This window comes from Ranitomeya variabilis, chromosome 3 (assembly GCF_051348905.1).
Source record: "Ranitomeya variabilis isolate aRanVar5 chromosome 3, aRanVar5.hap1, whole genome shotgun sequence".
Classification (NCBI taxonomy): Eukaryota; Metazoa; Chordata; class Amphibia; order Anura; family Dendrobatidae; genus Ranitomeya; species Ranitomeya variabilis.
This window is the reverse complement of record NC_135234.1, coordinates 503,988,850-504,008,571: the sequence shown is the minus strand read 5'-3', so window position 1 is coordinate 504,008,571 and position 19,722 is coordinate 503,988,850. Positions and strand designations below refer to the sequence as shown.

General features: G+C 43.3%; 1 protein-coding gene across 3 annotated transcripts in view; it reads right to left on the bottom strand.

Annotated features, from left to right (window-relative positions):
* The window catches only part of TMEM131 (transmembrane protein 131), a 244,873-nt gene that overhangs the window by 164,019 nt on the left and 61,132 nt on the right, over positions 1-19,722 (bottom strand). For all 3 annotated transcript variants that reach the window (XM_077296863.1, XM_077296865.1, XM_077296864.1), the window contains exon 3: positions 14,901-14,941. In XM_077296863.1, the coding sequence (XP_077152978.1) occupies positions 14,901-14,941 (41 nt within the window). The remainder of the gene's footprint in view (positions 1-14,900; positions 14,942-19,722) is intronic.

The window sequence follows — 19,722 nt, the reverse complement described above, 5'->3', positions numbered from 1 at the left end:
AATGTTAACACTCCTAAAGCTAGTGTGACTGTGTACACGCTACAAACTAGATAAGAAAATAACTGTAATGTCTTATGACCCAAAGTCAACAACCAAAATCTCTTGGTAAGCTACATATGCTTAAGCTGCTTGGCATGTATACAAGCAGCAGCCAAGAGGAATATGTTTGCTCAAGGATAGTAGAGCAGAGAACAGGATTAGGTTTCCATATTACATTAGGTAATGATCATATGATGCGTGCAGGCCAGCCAGGTAGGAGGACGGAAGGGCCAACACCTGTGCCTGCATGTCACACAACTGGGCCTGTTTACACCAGCAACTAAATGGCTTCTAAAATATGGGAAATAGCAGTTTGAAATAATGTAAAATATCAAACTCACTTAGAACATTTATACTAAGGTACAATTCTAGTTCTGGGCCTTGTAACAAACTATAGGTTTAAGAAAAAAAGATTTCTAAGTAAAAAAAGAGAAGCTACTGCACACCGCATATTTAGGACGCTAATACTTAATATGTGCACGGTTGTATGATGAAATGGATCTGTTTTTATTAAAAGCGTCATGGTGTTACACTACATATATTACACTATTTATAAGAAGTGGTGAGCATGATTAACAAGTGGGAGTCTGTGAGATTTCAGGACAGGTGATACCAGGAAGCTCTACTTAGGCTGAGTAACACCTCCGTGGATTCAAACATTATTTGTGTGGTATTGCTAGGACTAGGTGTGGTACTTGTGGGGTACTGGTGTGTGTAAGACAGATGGATGCCTTATGTAATACGGAATCCATCTGTAAACTGAATACTGGTATATACACTGCTCAAAAAAAATAAAAGGGAACACTTAAACAGCAGAATATAACTCCAAGTAAATCAAACTTCTGTGAAATCAAACTGTCCACTTAGGAAGCAACACTGTTTGACAATCAATTTCACATGCTGTTGTGCAAATGGAAGAGACAACCGATGGAAATTATTGGCAATCATCAAGACACACTCAATAAAGGAGTGGTTCTGCAGGTGGGGACCACAGACCACATCTCAGTACCAATGCTTTCTGGCTGATGTTTTGGTCACTTTTGAATGTTGGTTGTGCTTTCACACTCGTGGTAGCATGAGACAGACTCTACAACCCACACAAGTGGCTCAGGTAGTGCAGCTCCTCCAGGATGGCACATCAATGCGAGGTGTGGCAAGAAGGTTTGCGGTGTCCGTCAGCGTAGTGTCCAGAGGCTGAAGGCGTTATCAGGAGACAGGCCAGTACACCAGGAGACATTGAGGGGGCTGTAGGAGGGCAACAACCCAGAAGCAGGACCTGCTACCTCAGCCTTTGTGCAAGGAGGAACAGGAGCAGCACTATCCCAACCCTGCAAAATAATCTCCAGCAGGCCACAAATCTGCATGTGTCTGCACAAGCGGTTAGAAACCGACTCCATAAGGATGGTCTGAATGCCAGACGTCCACAGATGGGGGTTGTGCTGACAGCCTAACACCGTGCAGGACGCTTGGCATTTGCCACAGAATGCCAGGATTGGCAAATTCGCCACTGGCGCCCTGTGCTCTTCACAGATGAACGCAGGTTCACACTGAGCACATCTGACAGACGTCACAGAGTCTGGAGACACCGTGGAGATCTTCTGCCTGCAACATCCTTCAGCATAGAACCGAAAAAAGCTCCCTATTAGGGTCTCAATAAGATTCAGCACTATATAAATAGATTGTTCAAAATGGAAAATAAATGCCGACCAGAGAAAAGTAACTGTGTAATTGTTACTCTTCTCTGGTCAGCATTTATTTTCCATCTCTATGTTGCCGATATTTCTTTAGCTGCTTTTCTATTTCTAATGCCACTAATGTTGTCTGTATAACTTAAATATGTGCAATAAAATTGATTTATATTTTCATTGTAATACCCCAATGCCCGACCTCATGTGGCTGAAGTGTGTCAGCAGTTCCTGCAAGATGAAGGCATTGAAGCTATGGACTGGCCCACCATTCCCCAGACCTGAATCCGATTGAACACATCTGGGACATCATGTCTCCCACCATCCACCAACATCAGGTTGCACCACAGACTGTCCAGGAGTTGGCGGATGATTTAGTCCAGGTCTGGGAGGAGATCCCTCAGGAGACCATCCGCCACCTTATGAGGAGCATGCCCAGGGATTTTAGGGAGGTCATATAGGCACGTGGAGGCCACACACACACAAACAGAACATCATTTCCTTGTCTTGAGGAATGTCCACTGAAGTTGGATCAGTCTGTAATTCGATTTTCCACTTTGATTTTGAGTATCATTCCAAATCGAGACCTCCATGGGATATTAATTTTGATTTACATTGATCATTTTTAGGTTTTATTGTTCTCAACACATTCCACTATGTAGTGAATAAAGATGTTCAACTGGAATATTTCATTCAGTGATATCTAGGATGTGGTATTTTAGTGTTCCCTTTATTTTTTTGAGGAGTGTATATCGGCAAAAGTAACAAGAAAAACAGCACTTGCCCGATCCGGCTTTCAAGATGTGGCTTTAATCTATAAAATTAGTTACATTGATATTTGCGGAGGTGCAGGTGTCAGAGGAGTTTTTTCATGAAAAGTGAGACCTGCCGGACTACGGCCGTTTCATGCCTTGCTAGCACTTCTACGGAGGACTGAAGACTTGTGAATCCTCAAATTGCATGCACTGCACGCTGTGAGGATTCTCAGGTGCCAGCACCACGAATGGCAGTCATGTGACCGCAAGTACGCTAGGGACATATGCCCAGTCACAATACAACTAGATGGGCATTGCTTCACTCAATGCAAGAATATTGAGACACGCTGGAAACAGACTAGTCAGATTGTGGCCGTTCTAGACGCAGACACCAGAGAATCCTTACAGCACGCAGTGAGAATTCACAAGTCTGCAGTCATATTTTTTTTCTGTGTGCAGCGTAATGGTGGCCATGCATACCAGGATGGGGGGGGGGGCATGTATACCAGGATTGGGATGGGGCCATGTATACCAGAATGGGGATAGAGGACCATGTGTATCAGAGTGGGGATGGGGGACTATACACTCACCGGCCACTTTATTAGGTACACCATGCTAGTAACGGGTTGGACCCCCTTTTGCCTTCAGAACTGCCTCAATTCTTCGTGGCATAGATTCAACAAGGTGCTGGAAGCATTCCTCAGAGATTTTGGTCCATATTGACATGATGGCATCACACAGTTGCCGCAGATTTGTCGGCTGCACATCCCAAAGATGCTCCATACAAGGCAGGATGGATCCATGCTTTCATGTTGTTTACGCCAAATTCTGACCCTACCATCCGAATGTCGCAGCAGAAATCGAGACTCATCAGACCAAGCAACGTTTTTCCAATCTTCTACTACCAAATTTCGATGAGCTTGTACAAATTGTAGCCTCAGTTTCCTGTTCTTAGCTGAAAGGAGTGGTACCCGGTGTGGTCTTCTGCTGCTGTAGCCCATCTGCCTCAAAGTTCGACGCACTGTGCGTTCAGAGATGCTCTTAGGCCTACCTTGGTTGTAACGGGTGGCGATTTGAGTCACTGTTGCCTTTCTATCAGCTCGAACCAGTCTGCCCATTCTCCTCTGACCTCTGGCATCAACAAGGCATTTCCGCCCACAGAACTGCCGCTCACTGGATTTTTTTTCTTTTTCGGACCATTCTCTGTAAACCCTAGAGATGGTTGTGCGTGAAAATCCCAGTAGATCAGCAGTTTCTGAAATACTCAGACCAGCCCTTCTGGCACCAACAACCATGCCACGTTCAAAGGCACTCAAATCACCTTTCTTCCCCATACTGATGCTCGGTTTGAACTGCAGGAGATTGTCTTGACCATGTCTACATGCCTAAATGCACTGCGTTGCCGCCATGTGATTGGCTGATTAGAAATTAAGTGTTAACAAGAAGTTGGACAGGTGTACCTAATAAAGTGGCCGGTGAGTGTATATACCAGGATTGGGATGGGGCCATGTATACCAGAATTGGGATGGGGTCATGTATACCAGAATGGGGATGGGGGACTATGTATACCAGGATGGAGATGTGGGACCATATATACCAGGATGTGGATGGGGGGGCCATGTATACCAGGATTGTTGGGATGGGGGACCATGTATACCAGGATGGGAATGGGGGATTATGTATGCCAGGATGGGGGCCTTGTACACCAGGATTGGGATAGGGCCATGAATACCAGAATGGGGGGCAAAGTATACCTGAATGGGGAGGCCATGTGAACCAGGATGGGGAACCACATATACCAGGATGGAGGATATTACTCCAATAGCCGTGTCAGCAGCAGCTCTCCACTCCTTAAGTAAGTAATGACCACAGTTTTTGCTTCAATTTTTTTTCTATTTTCCTGCTCAAAAACCTAGGTGTGTCTTTTGGTCCGATGTGCCTTATAGTCCAAAAGATACAGTAAACTTCAAGCTTGACGGCAAAAAGGTTTGAGTATTATTGTACCATTTTATTTCTCATAACTGTGCCAGTCTGCTGTAAATTGGTTATCAATTGTAAATTAATTATGGATGAGAATGCATCAGTAAGTCTCATCACAGAATTGGCATAAATTCCAGATTTTTCCATGAAGAATTTGAAGGCATTTAATGCATCCTGGTGTGTGATAATAGAATACAAAGATTCCACATCCATGGCGGTCAGAATGGTTCTGTCTGATATAGGACATAGTGCTGCCAGCTTATTCAATAGGTTGTTGCCTGAATGTAACTGGGTACATCCTCTGCAAAGGGTTTAAGAACACCTATCCGTGGCTCAGTGGTTAGCACTGATTCTTTGCAGTACTGGGGTCGGGTGTTCAAATCCCATCAAGGACAACATCTAAACGGAGTTTATATTTTCTCACCGTGTTTGCGTGGGCTTCCTCCCACCCCAAAGACATACGGATATAGGGAATTTAGATTGTGAGCCCAAATGTGGGACAGTGATGTCAATACCTGTAAAGTGCTGTAGAATTAATGTCGCTATATAAGTGAGTAAAATAAATTCCACTGAGAAATGTGCTTAGTAAGGGTACCCACACATGAAATAATTACATAAATCTGGAAATCCATGAAGACCATTTTGGCAAGAATGTAAACTTGTCCCTATTCTTGTGTTCTCTGGTACTGGTTCATCAGCTGTAGTTAGGCAAAAATAACGGTTTTCGTTTCTATAAAACAAAAATCTACAAGAAAAAGGGAAGCCGATGCCCAATTGAATAAAATATATAAATCTTTATTAATTTCAACAACAAAAAGACATCATGAATATTAAAAAGATGCAAAGTATGCCAGGTCACTCAGAAAATTGATAATACAGATCTTTCCTAAACATGATCCAAATAAAATGCCATATATTTACCAAACATTTACCGTAAATATACAGGAGGAAACACCAAATAACTAGAAAGTGCTGTGCAGAAATGGCCAATTGCTAAATAGTCCAAAATACATACCATTTTACATTTCATAATTCATAAAATAAAGTATGACATACACAATACTATTAATAGACACAGTGTCAGTGTATAGGAGAGAGTTGGCCACATGTGCAAAACTAAGACCCAGAGGTCTATAGGGAGTGTAAAAAGGCATAAAGTCCTTAAAAAGGATCAAGAAGTTAAAAAGTCACAACTACTTGGTCTTATTGATAAAGTGCAATGCAAACAATAATAAATAGACAGCAAAATGTGGTAGTCTAATATAAGCATCAGCAGCGTAAGTAAGGTGCAGCGCAAAGACAAAACAAAAAAATGTAGGAAACACTGACATGACACCAAATAGCAGAACATGGCAAGCACGAAATGAACAAAGATCACAGCATATAGAACTTAAAGGGAACCTGTCAGCAGAAATAACGCTGTTAACCTGCAGATATGTAGTTAATCTGCAGGTTAACAGTGTTATAATGCTGCCCGGCGCCTACATGTAGCTGAATGAGGCGGGGGAAAATGATCCTTATTCTCCCCGCCATCATTCGGTGTTCAGTCATAGGGACGGGGCCGGTTCTGTCACTGCTCTGAGAATACATAGCAGCCGCTATAACCGCACCTCCGGCCCTGACTGACAGCCAGCCGCAATGTAGAGCCAGTGGCAGTCAGGGGTGCAGTTACAGAGACTGAACCGGTGCCACCCCCGCCCCATGACTGAATGCTGGGGGAGGGGAGAATAAAGTTCATTTTGTCCCCGCTGCATTGGGCTGTGTGCAGGTGCTGGGCAGCATCATAATGCTGTTAACCTGCAGATTAAACGCATATCTGCAGGTTAACTGCGTTATTTCTATATGCTTCGATCTTCGTTCATTTGGTGCTCGCCATGTTCTGCAATTTGATGTTATATCAGTGTTTCCAGTGATATTCCTGGTGACAGGTTCCCTTTAAGTGGTGACAGGGGTATTTGGGTTTTCTGTATAGGGTCGGAGCCCAACTTTGTGCCCTAACGGGTGTCTGTTAGTTCTTTGCCTCCATCATGTAGTCAGATTTGTTCATCATGACTATTGCACCACCATTGTATGCTGGTAGAATGATGACTTTCCGGTTTTACAAAGCCTGTATAGCCCTCCGTTCCAGTGTACTTATGTTGGGTGGCTGTCTCTTGTTTGTGTCTAGGATAGTGGATTTTACAAAATGTCTGAAGGACTCTGTATACTTATCCAAATGATGGTGCGTCCAGTTGGAGGTGTCCATTCTGACTTTATACACTTACAGATTTAAAAGAAAGTAATTTTGATGTTACGGAGAATCAATGGAAAGAAAGTCCAGATGTATCTCTGGTAAACACTAAATGTACAGAGGGGACATACATTCATCCAAAGCACAATGGTGCTGATTAGCCACAATCCAAAAATATTGAATGTCAAAATCTAAGGTCTTCTTCAGAATATGTGCCCTTTCAGCAGCAGCTGGCAATGGCTGGCAGAGTGTGTGCACTGCGCTTCCAGACATGAGTAAGATGAGAGAGTCCTGAGAGCACTAAGAATTAACTTTACTAGTCCCAAAGGCAAATTGTGGAAAATAAATCCCTGAAATTCAAGGAAAGTCTGCAGGACACGCAGATGGAGGACAGGACTTATCCTAAAGTACAGTAGCTATTTACAGGGAGATAGACATGGTCTCATAGGTGTCCACAGAGTGTATGATCATTCTTAAATACAGACTGCCATACAAAACAATTTATTGCTGGTATATAGGCACAAGCATTGACTGATGCCTATGGTAGACCACAGAGAACTGCAGACAGACAAGTGTAACAATGGCAAACATGGCAAAATCCAGGCTTGGTTAACAATTTCAAGCTGAACCCTATGAATCCTGACAGACTCCGCATACATAATGCTCAGTGTCCAGTATTTGCAAAGCAAGCATACTGCTGCACATTCACAATTCTTGAGATCAAATATACAGACTATCAAGCATTGGCTTCAGTAGTTATTGCATATCCAAAATTTCAAACTCATTTCTCCCATACATTGACGCAGCCCTCCAGCAGTCAATCATTGACTCTACTTCAGAGGAACCAGTCATGTTCCCCAGTTCTATATGGTCCCCACCAGTGAGTTCCTACTCCAAACACCCCACTCAAGGTATATTCATGTATTTCACCATCGTAGGCCAGGATACCTGTAAAAATACCCATCATTCCTGTCGTGTGCAGTATTCAAATAGCCACTGAGCAGTCTGATGGGCAAGTCTAGACCACAGAGCCACCTGCACAGTAGAGAATCCGACTTTGTTGTCCTGATTAATGTGGCTGAAGTCTTCTGCATCAGTGCGGTGAATGTTTTGCTTGTTCAGTTCACCCAGTGTGAAATAGTGCCAGGATTTTGGTGAGAGAAGCAAGTGCAAGATTTACTCCTAGATACGCTGTTGTAGAAGGTCATCTGCCACATTAAACAAAGCGAGAGAGGAGTATAAGGGTATGTTTCCATGGTCAGTATTTGCTGCGGATTGGACGCTGCGTACAGCCGCAGCGGCCAAATGTTACAGCATAGTGGAGGGAATTTTAGGATATCCCATCTCCACTATGCGTTCAAAGACGCATGTGGCAGACCTCCATATACGCACACGTGTCGTGTCTTTGTAGACAGCAGCATGTCTATTTAGCTTGCTGAGACGCTCAGTCTCCGCAAGATACATTACAGAGTCTATGTATAGGATGCAGCGATTCCTCATGTGTTTGATGATGAACACATGCAGCATCACCGCGCGTACAAAAGCCAGCAGCGCTTTGGGCACGTCCAAAGCGCTGCAAACACTGAACGTGGAAGCATACCCTTAAAGTGGCGCTGTCACTAGGTCAAAAGTGGATAGCTCTTATTTTACTCCAACTGCTCCAGAGTACTCAGTTTTTTTTTTTTGTTTTTTGTTTTTTTTTTTAACCTGTAACAATGGCAAATTCTTTCTTTTGCAACAGCATGAATATTAGATTAGTGATAATAGACCACAGCATAAAAAGATGATGGCGTCATTTAAATGACCAGAGACCAGGTGCTTAGTAAACACTGAATAACGGTAAAAAGGAAACTGTACACAAACCTTCAGCTAACTTCTACTGGCATCTCACTTCTCTTTTCCTTGACTTAAAATAGTTACATTGCTGAACTGTTACATCTTTGACCTATACAGCAACACTTTAGTAAATAACCAAGCGGAAATAATAGATCAGTTACAAAATAAAAATTAAAAAAAATCAGATACATGGTTCTCAGTGAAGCAAGAAAGTCAAGGTCTATCTTTCTTCTCATCATAGACATGTTCTGTAAGGGTATGTGTAGACGATCAGGAATTGACAGCGCTTTGGACGCTGCACATGTTCGCTACGTCCAAAGCGCTGCCGGCTATTGAATGCAGGTGATTCCGCATGTGTTCACTGAACCGTGCAATTACATCGTCCAATACACTGTACAGGTGAAATTGCTGCGGTCTGGGAAGACGCGCCGCATGTCTGTCTCCGTGGGTGAGCCGCGGGCTTCTCTGGACGCCTAGTGGACATGGGTTTTCTTGAAATCCTTTCCTCTAAGTTGTAACATGTGTATGCTGCGGGTTGGACGCTGGAGAAGTATAACGTCTGCTTGTAGACATCCATTGAAGGAGAACTCACCACCTCTCGTGGCAACCTTTCACACTTATTGATCACCCTCACTGTCAAAAAATGTTTCTAATGCCTAATCTGTACCTTCTTAATTGATTAGTGATAATATTTCTGGTTACTCTGATTCTTTCAGTTTATACTGTGGACATGTTCTTGTTATCAGCTGCTAGATACCAGAAAACATATATGAATTATAATATAAACATGGTATGCATAGAACTGCCTTTAAAAAGCACAGCACATGGCCCAATAAAAATCTTCTCTGTTACAGCGCAGGAAAGCACAGTGACAAGTTACCAGTCGGACATTCTCATAGAACGGTGTGGTCATATCTTACCTTGCAGAGTGCAGCCAATCGCTCTCAGCCACTTCACCCACCTCTCCAGCTCTATTTATAGGGGAAGTACCTAGCTATAGCACTCAGGCTAACACAAGCTCGGAAACTCTGAACACTATAGTCACAGCATAGATCTTTGAAGACGGGAAGTCTCCAGCACTTCTGCAGCTGATGTACAAAAGCACAAGATTTGCATATAGCCTATGGCAGCTTTAGGACCAGAAGCTTAAAGTGAACCGATTGTACACAGTAACCTACAGACAGTGTCCGGTCGGCACCATTATACTGATTAAAATGATACCTTGGGTGATGAAATCCGTCTTGTGGTTGTTGCTTAATCTTTATTTTCAGTTTTGTGTTAATGATATGTCTGTGCTCCGGAGTGGTGTGGGGGTGGGGGGTCTTTATGTGGCGCGCTGCTTACATATTCATCTGTACGGCTTATGACAGGTCACTGATCCCTCACTGACCTGCCCCCTATTTTACATACACATAATAATCAGTATTGGGAAAAATAAATAAATAAATCACATTCAGCAGGCAGGCGCCGACATCTGCGCTGCATCGTGATCACATATATAATATACATTAAACTGTTTTATTTAGTGATGTACATTTATTCTGAAAAAAAATCTTTCTCAAAATGGAGCCGGCACAGTTGCATATATCGTCCATCTTGCTCGAGACATTTTTTTTTTCCTTTGGCAAAATGCCATTCTTGGGCAGAATACATGTACAGTATATGACTAAGTAAAACAATTTAATGCATATTACAGATGTGATCATGCCGCAGCACCACCAATTGGCTGCTGAATGTGATTTTTTTTTTCAATACATATAATAATCAGTATAACGGCGCCGACCTGACACTGTCTGTAGGTTACTCAGCACAATCCTGCTGACAAGTTCCCTTTAGCAGCCATTCTGCTGCATTCCACTGGAATCCATTAGCTCAAACCGACCACTCCAGAGATATTAGAATTTTAAATGTAATCCCTATGTCCCCAGTCATATACTCACCCTTCGGTGTCTTCACCATTTTTCGGCACCGCTCTGGTCCCGTGACGCCATCTTGTGAGCACAGCTTCTGACTGGCCGGAAGTCAGAAGCGACTTCACAATCTCTAAATGCCCCTACATCATATGCTGCTCTCAGATATAGTAAAAAGCTGGTGACAGACCGCCGATAGCTGCTACTGCCATCATGGAGGAGGAATTTTTTTTTTCTTCTTCTCTAACAAGATGGTGCCGCCTGTGCAATAGAAGCTAATGGATCACCTCTATATACACACAAATAGGTGCTATTGCGCAGGCGCCATTTTCAAATGGATTTTTTTATACTTTTTTTTATACTATGTATCAGGATAACCTCAAAAACATTTATTAACAACACAGTACACATGAGATTATGCTTCAGGCAGGTGCCACGGCTGACATCTGCCTGCAGAAGCGTTTTTTTCAGTATATATACACTCACCGGCCACTTTATTAGGTACACCATGCTAGTAACGGGTTGGACCCCCTTTTGCCTTCAGAACTGCCTCAATTCTTCGTGGCATAGATTCAACAAGGTGCTGGAAGCATTCCTCAGACATTTTGGTCCATATTGACATGATGGCATCACACAGTTGCCGCAGATTTGTCGGCTGCACATCCCAAATATGCTCCATACAAGGCAGGATGGATCCATGCTTTCATGTTGTTTACGCCAAATTCTGACCCTACCATCTGAATGTCGCAGCAGAAATCGAGACTCATCAGACCAAGCAACGTTTTTCCAATCTTCTACTGTCCAATTTCGATGAGCTTGTACAAATTGTAGCCTCAGTTTCCTGTTCTTAGCTGAAAGGAGTGGTACCCGGTGTGGTCTTCTGCTGCTGTAGCCCATCTGCCTCAAAGTTCGACGCACTGTGCGTTCAGAGATGCTCTTAGGCCTACCTTGGTTGTAACGGGTGGCGATTTGAGTCACTGTTGCCTTTCTATCAGCTCGAACCAGTCTGCCCATTCTCCTCTGACCTCTGGCATCAACAAGGCATTTCCGCCCACAGAACTGCCGCTCACTGGATTTTTTTTCTTTTTCGGACCATTCTCTGTAAACCCTAGAGATGGTTGTGCGTGAAAATCCCAGTAGATCAGCAGTTTCTGAAATACTCAGACCAGCCCTTCTGGCACCAACAACCATGCCACGTTCAAAGGCACTCAAATCACCTTTCTTCCCCATACTGATGCTCGGTTTGAACTGCAGGAGATTGTCTTGACCATGTCTACATGCCTAAATGCACTGAGTTGCCACCATGTGATTGGCTGATTAGAAATTAAGTGTTAACAAGAAGTTGGACAGGTGTACCTAATAAAGTGGCCGGTGAGTGTATATTCATTATGTAAACTAGGGGGCAGGCCAGTGAGGGATCAGTGACCGGTCAGCAGTCTGCATTATGAGTATCTAATCGGAGCACCACATGAAGACCCCCCACAGGCCGCCCCGGGGTACGGGCATATCATTAACTCAACACTGAAAATAAAGATTAAACAACAACCACAAGACGCATTTCATCAACCCAGGTATCCTTTATTCAGTACAACGGCGCCGACCTCACACTCTGTGTAGGTTACTGTGCACAATCCTGCTGACCGGTTCCCTTTACAAGCACCATTCTTCACTTCATATATGCATGTGTCCCTCTCAGATGATTGACAGGTTGAGGTGAGGTGTGGTATTAATGCACCCTCACCTGTCACTCAGACCATGTCAAGTAGTGGGCAATATCAGGCCATAAAGATTAGGAGAGAAAGAAGACTGTTTACTTGTGCCTGAACACTGCAGACAATGATTATTCTGGGAAAGCTAGCAATTTCCAGAAAGGGAAGGGTGCGCATACAAAACCTTTGGGCAGAGCATGGTGCACTGTAGTGCTTGGCCACACCAAAGTAACACTGAGCATCCTAATTAGGGAATTGGGAATATAAATGAGTTAATAGACAATGGAGGCAGCAAAAAATATGAATTAAATAAATTATTTTCATAGAGGCTATTGCCCTATCTAGGACATTTAAAGGGAGTCTGTTATTTCATTCTTGTGCTGTGCTTAATCAGGTGTAAATGTAAAATGCTGCCTTTCCCTAGAAACAGTCACTAGAATATGCTGTAATGGTGTTAGTTTTACTTCTAAGACATAATGATATTTAAACACGTGTAGATGGACAAAGCACATTTTCACAATGATTGGCTGTAAAAGGTAAACCAAAAGTGAGTATATCACACTCTTACTTACACCAAATTGCGGGGAATACCTGGGTATAATTTGGCTCTGATGACAGCTTACTTTGGCTTTAAACCCAGTGTTGGGGACGTACAGTTATTTAACACATTAAATAGCCATAAATGTATGGGAACTTCTATTTGTTGAGTTCAGATGTTTAAGGTACAGATTAGTAAAATGAACCAAACACTTGTGGTAGCATGGGTTGTACTGAAGCGCTCAGCGATTTTAAAGCCCCACTCTGGTCATTTTTTTTTTTTTTTTTTATTTACTCGTATGTTACGAATCATGTGTGTAATGATGGCAATGGTAATGATGATGATAATGATGGCACCGGCGCTCGGGTGCCTTTCAGAATTAACTCAAGTCACCTGTAACCTGCCAGCTCCCTATGTGGTGCAGTGGTTTCTCAATGCAAGTCTAGGAGACGACTCCTTCTGCGTCTCCTAGACTTGCACTGAGAAAATTCAAAAAGTAATGTCAGCTCCACATAGCCACCACTGCGTGATTCAGGAAGGTGCAAATGAAGTCATGTGATGCCTCTGGTGAGTACGTTACTATCATTACATGTACTTGCTCTTTTCATTAAGAATCATGTAAGTAAAAAAAGTAATGGAAGTGGGGCTTTATACAGTGCACTGCCATAGAAAGCCACAATGCACTTTTATGCAAATTTTCAGCTGCGTTTTACAGTACCAGCAAAATCTATGAGATTTCAGAAATCTCTTGCACACACAGTTTTTTTGTCATCAGTATTTTGTGCTTTGTATGTTTTTTTGTAATTTCAGCATTTTTGACCCATTGACTTGAATGGGTGGTGAAAAAACACACCAAAAACGCAGGTATCATGTTTTGCTGCGTATTTTGTGCCAAAACCGGATTCTTTTGAACACGACTTTTTTTGTAATACTAAACTATCAGAATGCACAAGTGAAAAATCTGGGATGCCAAAGCCACACAAAAAACACAAAAAAGCGCAAGAAAAAAAAAGTGGGTTTTTTTTCTGCCGCTTCTTTCCTGCCAATAGATCAGATTTTGCTGCAGGAACAAAAATGCTGAAAAAACACCTGGTGTGTACTTACCCTTAAAGTTTCATGCTTCTTTGCCAATCTGATGGACAAATCTGGGTTTGCCAATCTTTGATGATTACTTTTTTGTACAATTTGGTGGAAGAGAACTAATCAAATGGGGTATGCGTTCAGGCGTTCCAATAAGGAAGAATGCAGGCGTTGTCCCATGACAGCCACTGGAGCTCCGAATCCTGTCGAGCACATTCGCATGGCTGTATTCAGAATGCTTACAGCAGTGAATGGACAGCAATGTGCATGAGTGACCAGGCATCCTACCACTGAGGCCGCTGCACCAGTCCACACAGGGTATTAGGGGAACCTATCCAGGAGACTGGTGAAGATGAGAGCCCCACAGTCAGTACTCCCATGGACATGCAATAAAAGTCTGACAGTTTAGGGAACAACTTTTTCTGTTCAAGACTGTGGTATGCACAGAGTTCTATAAAGATATAGCAGATGAGTACATTGATTTGAAGTAAAAAAAAAAAAAAAAAACCTGCTGATGGCACAGGCTTGTGGCAACAGCTTATTTCCCGCTTCCCATTAAACAGACATGTTTATTCAGCCATATAGAAGGATAGCTGTGAGCCAAATAGGTGTGTAACTGATAGCTAATAAAAGGTGTATGGGTACCTAAACCTTTTCAGTAGATGACTTTTACGATTACCATCAGCAAAATAGATTGTACCATGGCACGTACAGGGCTAGAATGTCCACAGTTATAAAGAAAAAAAACAATGCACTTCGCCATATGTATCTCCCCTCTCTAAATACTCAGAGCTAAAAGGAGAGTACAACAATAATAATAAGAAAAGCTACTCAGAATGGCGTTTCAATACATGCTAACGTCTAAGATACAGAAAGTTTTCTATTGTGAGTTTTGTTTCCGATAGTATGGTACCACAGGAAGCTGGTTAGTAGGCACACAGACAATTTTACATTTACACATTGATTCTCTGACAGTAATAGGGTTATGCTTCAGGTACCACAAAGGAAGCAGCACAGACGCCACAAGTCGTAAGTAAAGCAATAGCCTCCACAGTGGAGACAGGCTCTCCTCCTATGTGCACGTCACCTAGCAATTTCTGGAATCCCATCAGGGAGGGAAAACAAGCAAACAACTCACCTTTTCTGCTGATATGAACTGAGGCCGATAGTTGTCTCAGTCTGTTTAAAAAAAAAAAGAAAGAAAAGCAAGTTAGGTCAAGATCACCAACGTCTATACAATCAGATACTCCTACAATGATTATTTGCTCAGTTTTATTTATACTGAGAAGGGTCAAATGCTGCACTTTACAGTCCAACTACATAGACTTCAGTAACACCCAGTGGTGCTTACAGCTACACAAAGCATACTGGAATTCATATGCAAGATTTATCAGATACACAGTAACATTTGGTACACGAAATGACAACAAACATTCACAGCTACTGGTGCAAAAAAGTCCTAAAGCGAGAAACAAATGTCCTGGTGTTACTGTCTAAAAATAAGGGCTCACAATCCTCCAGAGCAGATAATTGTAATAAATTAATAAATTCCCATGACCTATTAATGAAGACATAGGCCAACTAGACAAAGCAATTTATCAAGCTCTAAAGAGTGGCGCAACTAGTGTCCAATGGGCCCCGATGCAAGATTTGGACCTCGCCCCATCCTGGTATATATATTTTCCCCTTTGCCCCATCCTGGTATATGTCGCCGTTCAGCCGCTGTTCTGCGATGCATAGAAAAAAAAACAAAAAGCATAAGTCACACTAACTCCGCGCAGCATCCTCTTCTGAAGCCGGCAGCTTGGGATGGGAGCGCAGGACATCACTGCCCTGAGTCCCCACTCATGCGCATGCAGAAGTCAGCTGCTGGCCTCTGTTTGGCCAGCAATATGTATTGCTGAGCAATACAATGGGTCTGTGCACCTCAATACCCTTCAACTGGAGGAGCGTTCGACGACGCAAATCCAGTTGAAGTCTCTGCTGGCGCTGGCAGGTCTCCACCCACACGAGCTTAGTTATGACCTCTGTGATCGCGGTCATTACGCCCCTGGGCTCTAAAGTATTAACAGTCTTTTCCAAACTCCTTATAGCTCTGTCCACTGGATGTGGAGTTAGTCGTGAATGGCAGACCAATGCAAGCTCTACAGCTCCAATGGAAACTAATGCTGTCGGCAGATTCTGTAGTTCCACCTCCAATGGATGGCACTGGATGGAGTTATTCAAAAGCCAAACCTTTAACTACTTTTTATGAAAAGCTTGCTAATGGCACAAAGAATTGAAATTATTCATTAAATGTGCTGGAAGGCGGAGATAGATAGACAGATATATATATATATATATATATATATATATATATATATATATATATATATATATATATATATATATATATCCCGAGTATAAGTCGAGACCCCTAATTTTGCCACAAAAATACTGGGAAAACTTAATGACTCGAGTATAAGCCTAGGGTAGGAACTGCAGCAGCTACTGGTAAATTTAAAAAATAAAAATAGATACCGTATTTTCCGGCGTATAAGACGACTGGGCGTATAAGACGACCCCGCAACTTTACCAGTTAAAATATAAAATCTTCTTAAAAGTCGGGGGTCTTCTTATACACCCTATGTCGTCTTATAGGGCCGGTGAATATGTGCCTTTTGGGGGGGGGGGGGGGGAGTGATCCTGATGACGAGGGGGCGTCTCACAGGAAAGTGAGTATCCCCCATTACCTTATCGTAGCGGTGCAGCGTGGGGGGTCTCAGTGCTGGGAGTGGCGGCGGCGGCTGCTGTGCTCTGGTGCGGCGGCTGCTGTGCTCTGGTGCGGCGGCTCCTCTTCTGTGTGGGGCCTCTGTGCTGTGAGGTGGCGGTGGCGGCGGCATATCTTTATCCAGTTGGGGCTCCTCCGGCATCTCCTTAGCCCTGGAGGCCCCGCCGCAACTCCATCGGTGCAATGCAGCGGCCATTTTCCCGGAGGCAGCTCAATAGGTGCGATGCGGTGGCCTCCGGGAAAATGGCCGCTGCTCAGATTCAGATCTCGTCCCGAAATCTCGGGACACGAGATCTGAATCTGAGCAGCGGCCATTTTCCCGGAGGCCACCACATTGCACCGATGGAGTTGCGGCGGGGCCTCCAGGGCTAAGGAGATGCCGGAGGAGCCCCAACTGGATAAAGATACGCCGCTGCCGCCGCCACCTCACAGCACAGAGGCCCCACACAGAAGAGGAGCCGCCGCACCAGAACACAGCAGCCGCCGCCGCTCCCAGCACTGACACCCCCACGCTGCACCGCTAGGATAAGGTAATGGGGATTACTCACTTTCCTGTGAGACGCCCCCTCGTCATCAGGATCACTCCCCCTCCCCACCCACCATATACACCGGCGTACAAGACGATTCCCGGCGTATAAGACGACCCCCGACTTTTAAGAAGATTTTCGGGGGTTAAAAAGTCGTCTTATACGCCGGAAAATACGGTACCAATAAAAGTAAAATTAGTTGAGACATCAGTAGGTTAAGTGTTTTTGAATATCCATATTGAATCAGGAGCCCCATATAATGTTCCATACAGTTCATGATGGGCCCCATAAAATGCTCCATACAAAATACGCCCATATAATGCTGCATAAAGTTTATGATGGGCCTTATAAGATGCTCCATATTAAAATATGGCCCATATAATGCTGCACAAAGGTTAATGATGGCCCCATAAGATGCTCCATAGAAACATTTGCCCCATACAATGCTGCATAAAGGTTGATTATGGCCCCAAAAGATGCTCCATATAGTAATATGCCCCATATGCTGTTGATGAGATAACAAAAAAAAAAAAAAAATGGCACTCTCGCCTCTCAGGCCCCCGGCTCTTGCGATATTCACCTGTCCCCGTTCCACCGCAGGGCGCCGCTCCGTCTTCTGGCTCTCTGCAGGGACTGTTCAGGCAGAGAGCGCGCACTAACCACATCATCGTGCCCTCTGACGTGAACGTCACAGCCAGAAGACAGGTGAATATCACAATGCTCACCTTCCCCGTTATACTCACCTGCTTCCAGCGTAGTCCCTGCTTCTCACTCACAGATGGTCTCAGCGCCGACAGCTTGTTCCGGTGTTCAGCAGTCACTGGTACCGCTCATTAAAGTAATGAATATGCGCTCCACCCTATGGGAGTGAAGTCGCGTCCATATTCATTACTTTAATGAGCGGTACCACGTGACTGCTGAACACAGGAAGAGCTGCCGGCTCCCCGGATACCATCGGAGATGAAGGGACCGCACCAGGAGCAAGTGAGTATTTGACAGCCCCGCTCCCCCTCCCACCCCATGGGACAATGACTCTAGTATAAGCGGAGAGGGGCACTTTCGGTGTAAAAAAAATGGACTGAAAAATCTCAGATTATACTTGAGTGTGTGTATATATATATATATATATATATATATATATATATATATATATATATATATATATATATATATATATATATATATATATATATATATATATATATATATATATATATACACATACATACATACACACTATGTTCCAAGTTAGTGTGCAAATGACGTTTTTCTCAGATTTTCCTAAATGGTCGGTGTAAATGACAGTCAGTCTAATAAAAGTCATCACCCGTTAGCGTATACATCGAATTTTATTGAAGAAACCTCCCAATTATAACAGTATAATCTCCAAAATGAATAAAAACTCAAAATGCACTGTTCCAAATTATTAGGCACAGTAGAATTTCTAAACATTTGATATGTTTTAAAGAAATTAAAATGCTCATTTGTTGATTTTGCGGCATTAGGAGGTCACATTCACTGAACAAAAAAGCTATTTAACTCCAAAACATCCTAACAGGCCAAGTTACATGTTAACATAGGAACCCTTCTTTGATATCACCTTCACAATTCTTGCATCCATTGAACTTGTGAGTTTTTGGAGAGCTTCTACTTGTATTTCTTTGCATGAAGTCAGAATAGCCTCCCAGAGCTGCTGTTTTGATGTGAACTGCCTCCCACCCTCATACATCTTTTGCTTGATGATACTCCAAAGGTTCTCTATAGCGTTGAGGTCAGGGGAAGATGGTGGCCACACCATGAGTTTATCTCCTTTTATGCCCATAGCAGCCAATGACTTCGAGGTATACTTCGCCGCATGAGATGGTGCATGGCCATGCATGAAGATGATTTTGCTCCTGAAGGCACATTTCTACTTTTTATACCATGGAATAAAGTTGTCAGTCAGAAACTATATACTTTGCAGAGGTCATTTTCACACTTTCAGGAACCTTAAAGGGCCCTACCAGCTGTTTCCCCATGATTCTGGCCCAAAACATGACTCCTCCACCTCCTTTGCTGACGTCGCAGCCTTGTTAGGACATGGTGGCCATCCACCAACCATCCACTACTCCATCCATCTGGACCATCCAGGGTTGCTCGACACACATCAGTAAACAAGACTTTGAAAATTAGTCTTCATGTATGTCTGGGCCCACTGCAACCGTTTGCTTGTGAACACTCTTTAGGGGTGGCCGAATAGTAGGTTTATGCACCACAGCAAGCCTTTGAAGGATCCTACACCTTGAGATTTGAGGGACTCAAGAGGCACCAGCAGCTTCAAATAACTGTTTGCTACTTTGTAATGGTATTTTGGCAGCTGCTCTCTTAATCCAATGAATTTGTCTGGCAGAAACCTTCCTTATTATGCCTTTATCTGCTTGAACTCTGTCTGCGCTCTGTTTCAGTCACAAATCTCTTCACAGTATGATGATCACTCTTAAGTTTTCGTGAAATAGCTAATGTTTTCATACCTTGTCCAAGGGCCTTGCACTATTTAACACTTTTCAGCAGCAGAAAGATCCTTTTTATTTTCCATATTGTTTGAAACCTGTGGCCTGCTTAATAATGTGGAACATCATTTTTAAGTAGTTTTCCTTTCATTTGAATCACCTGGAAAATCACAT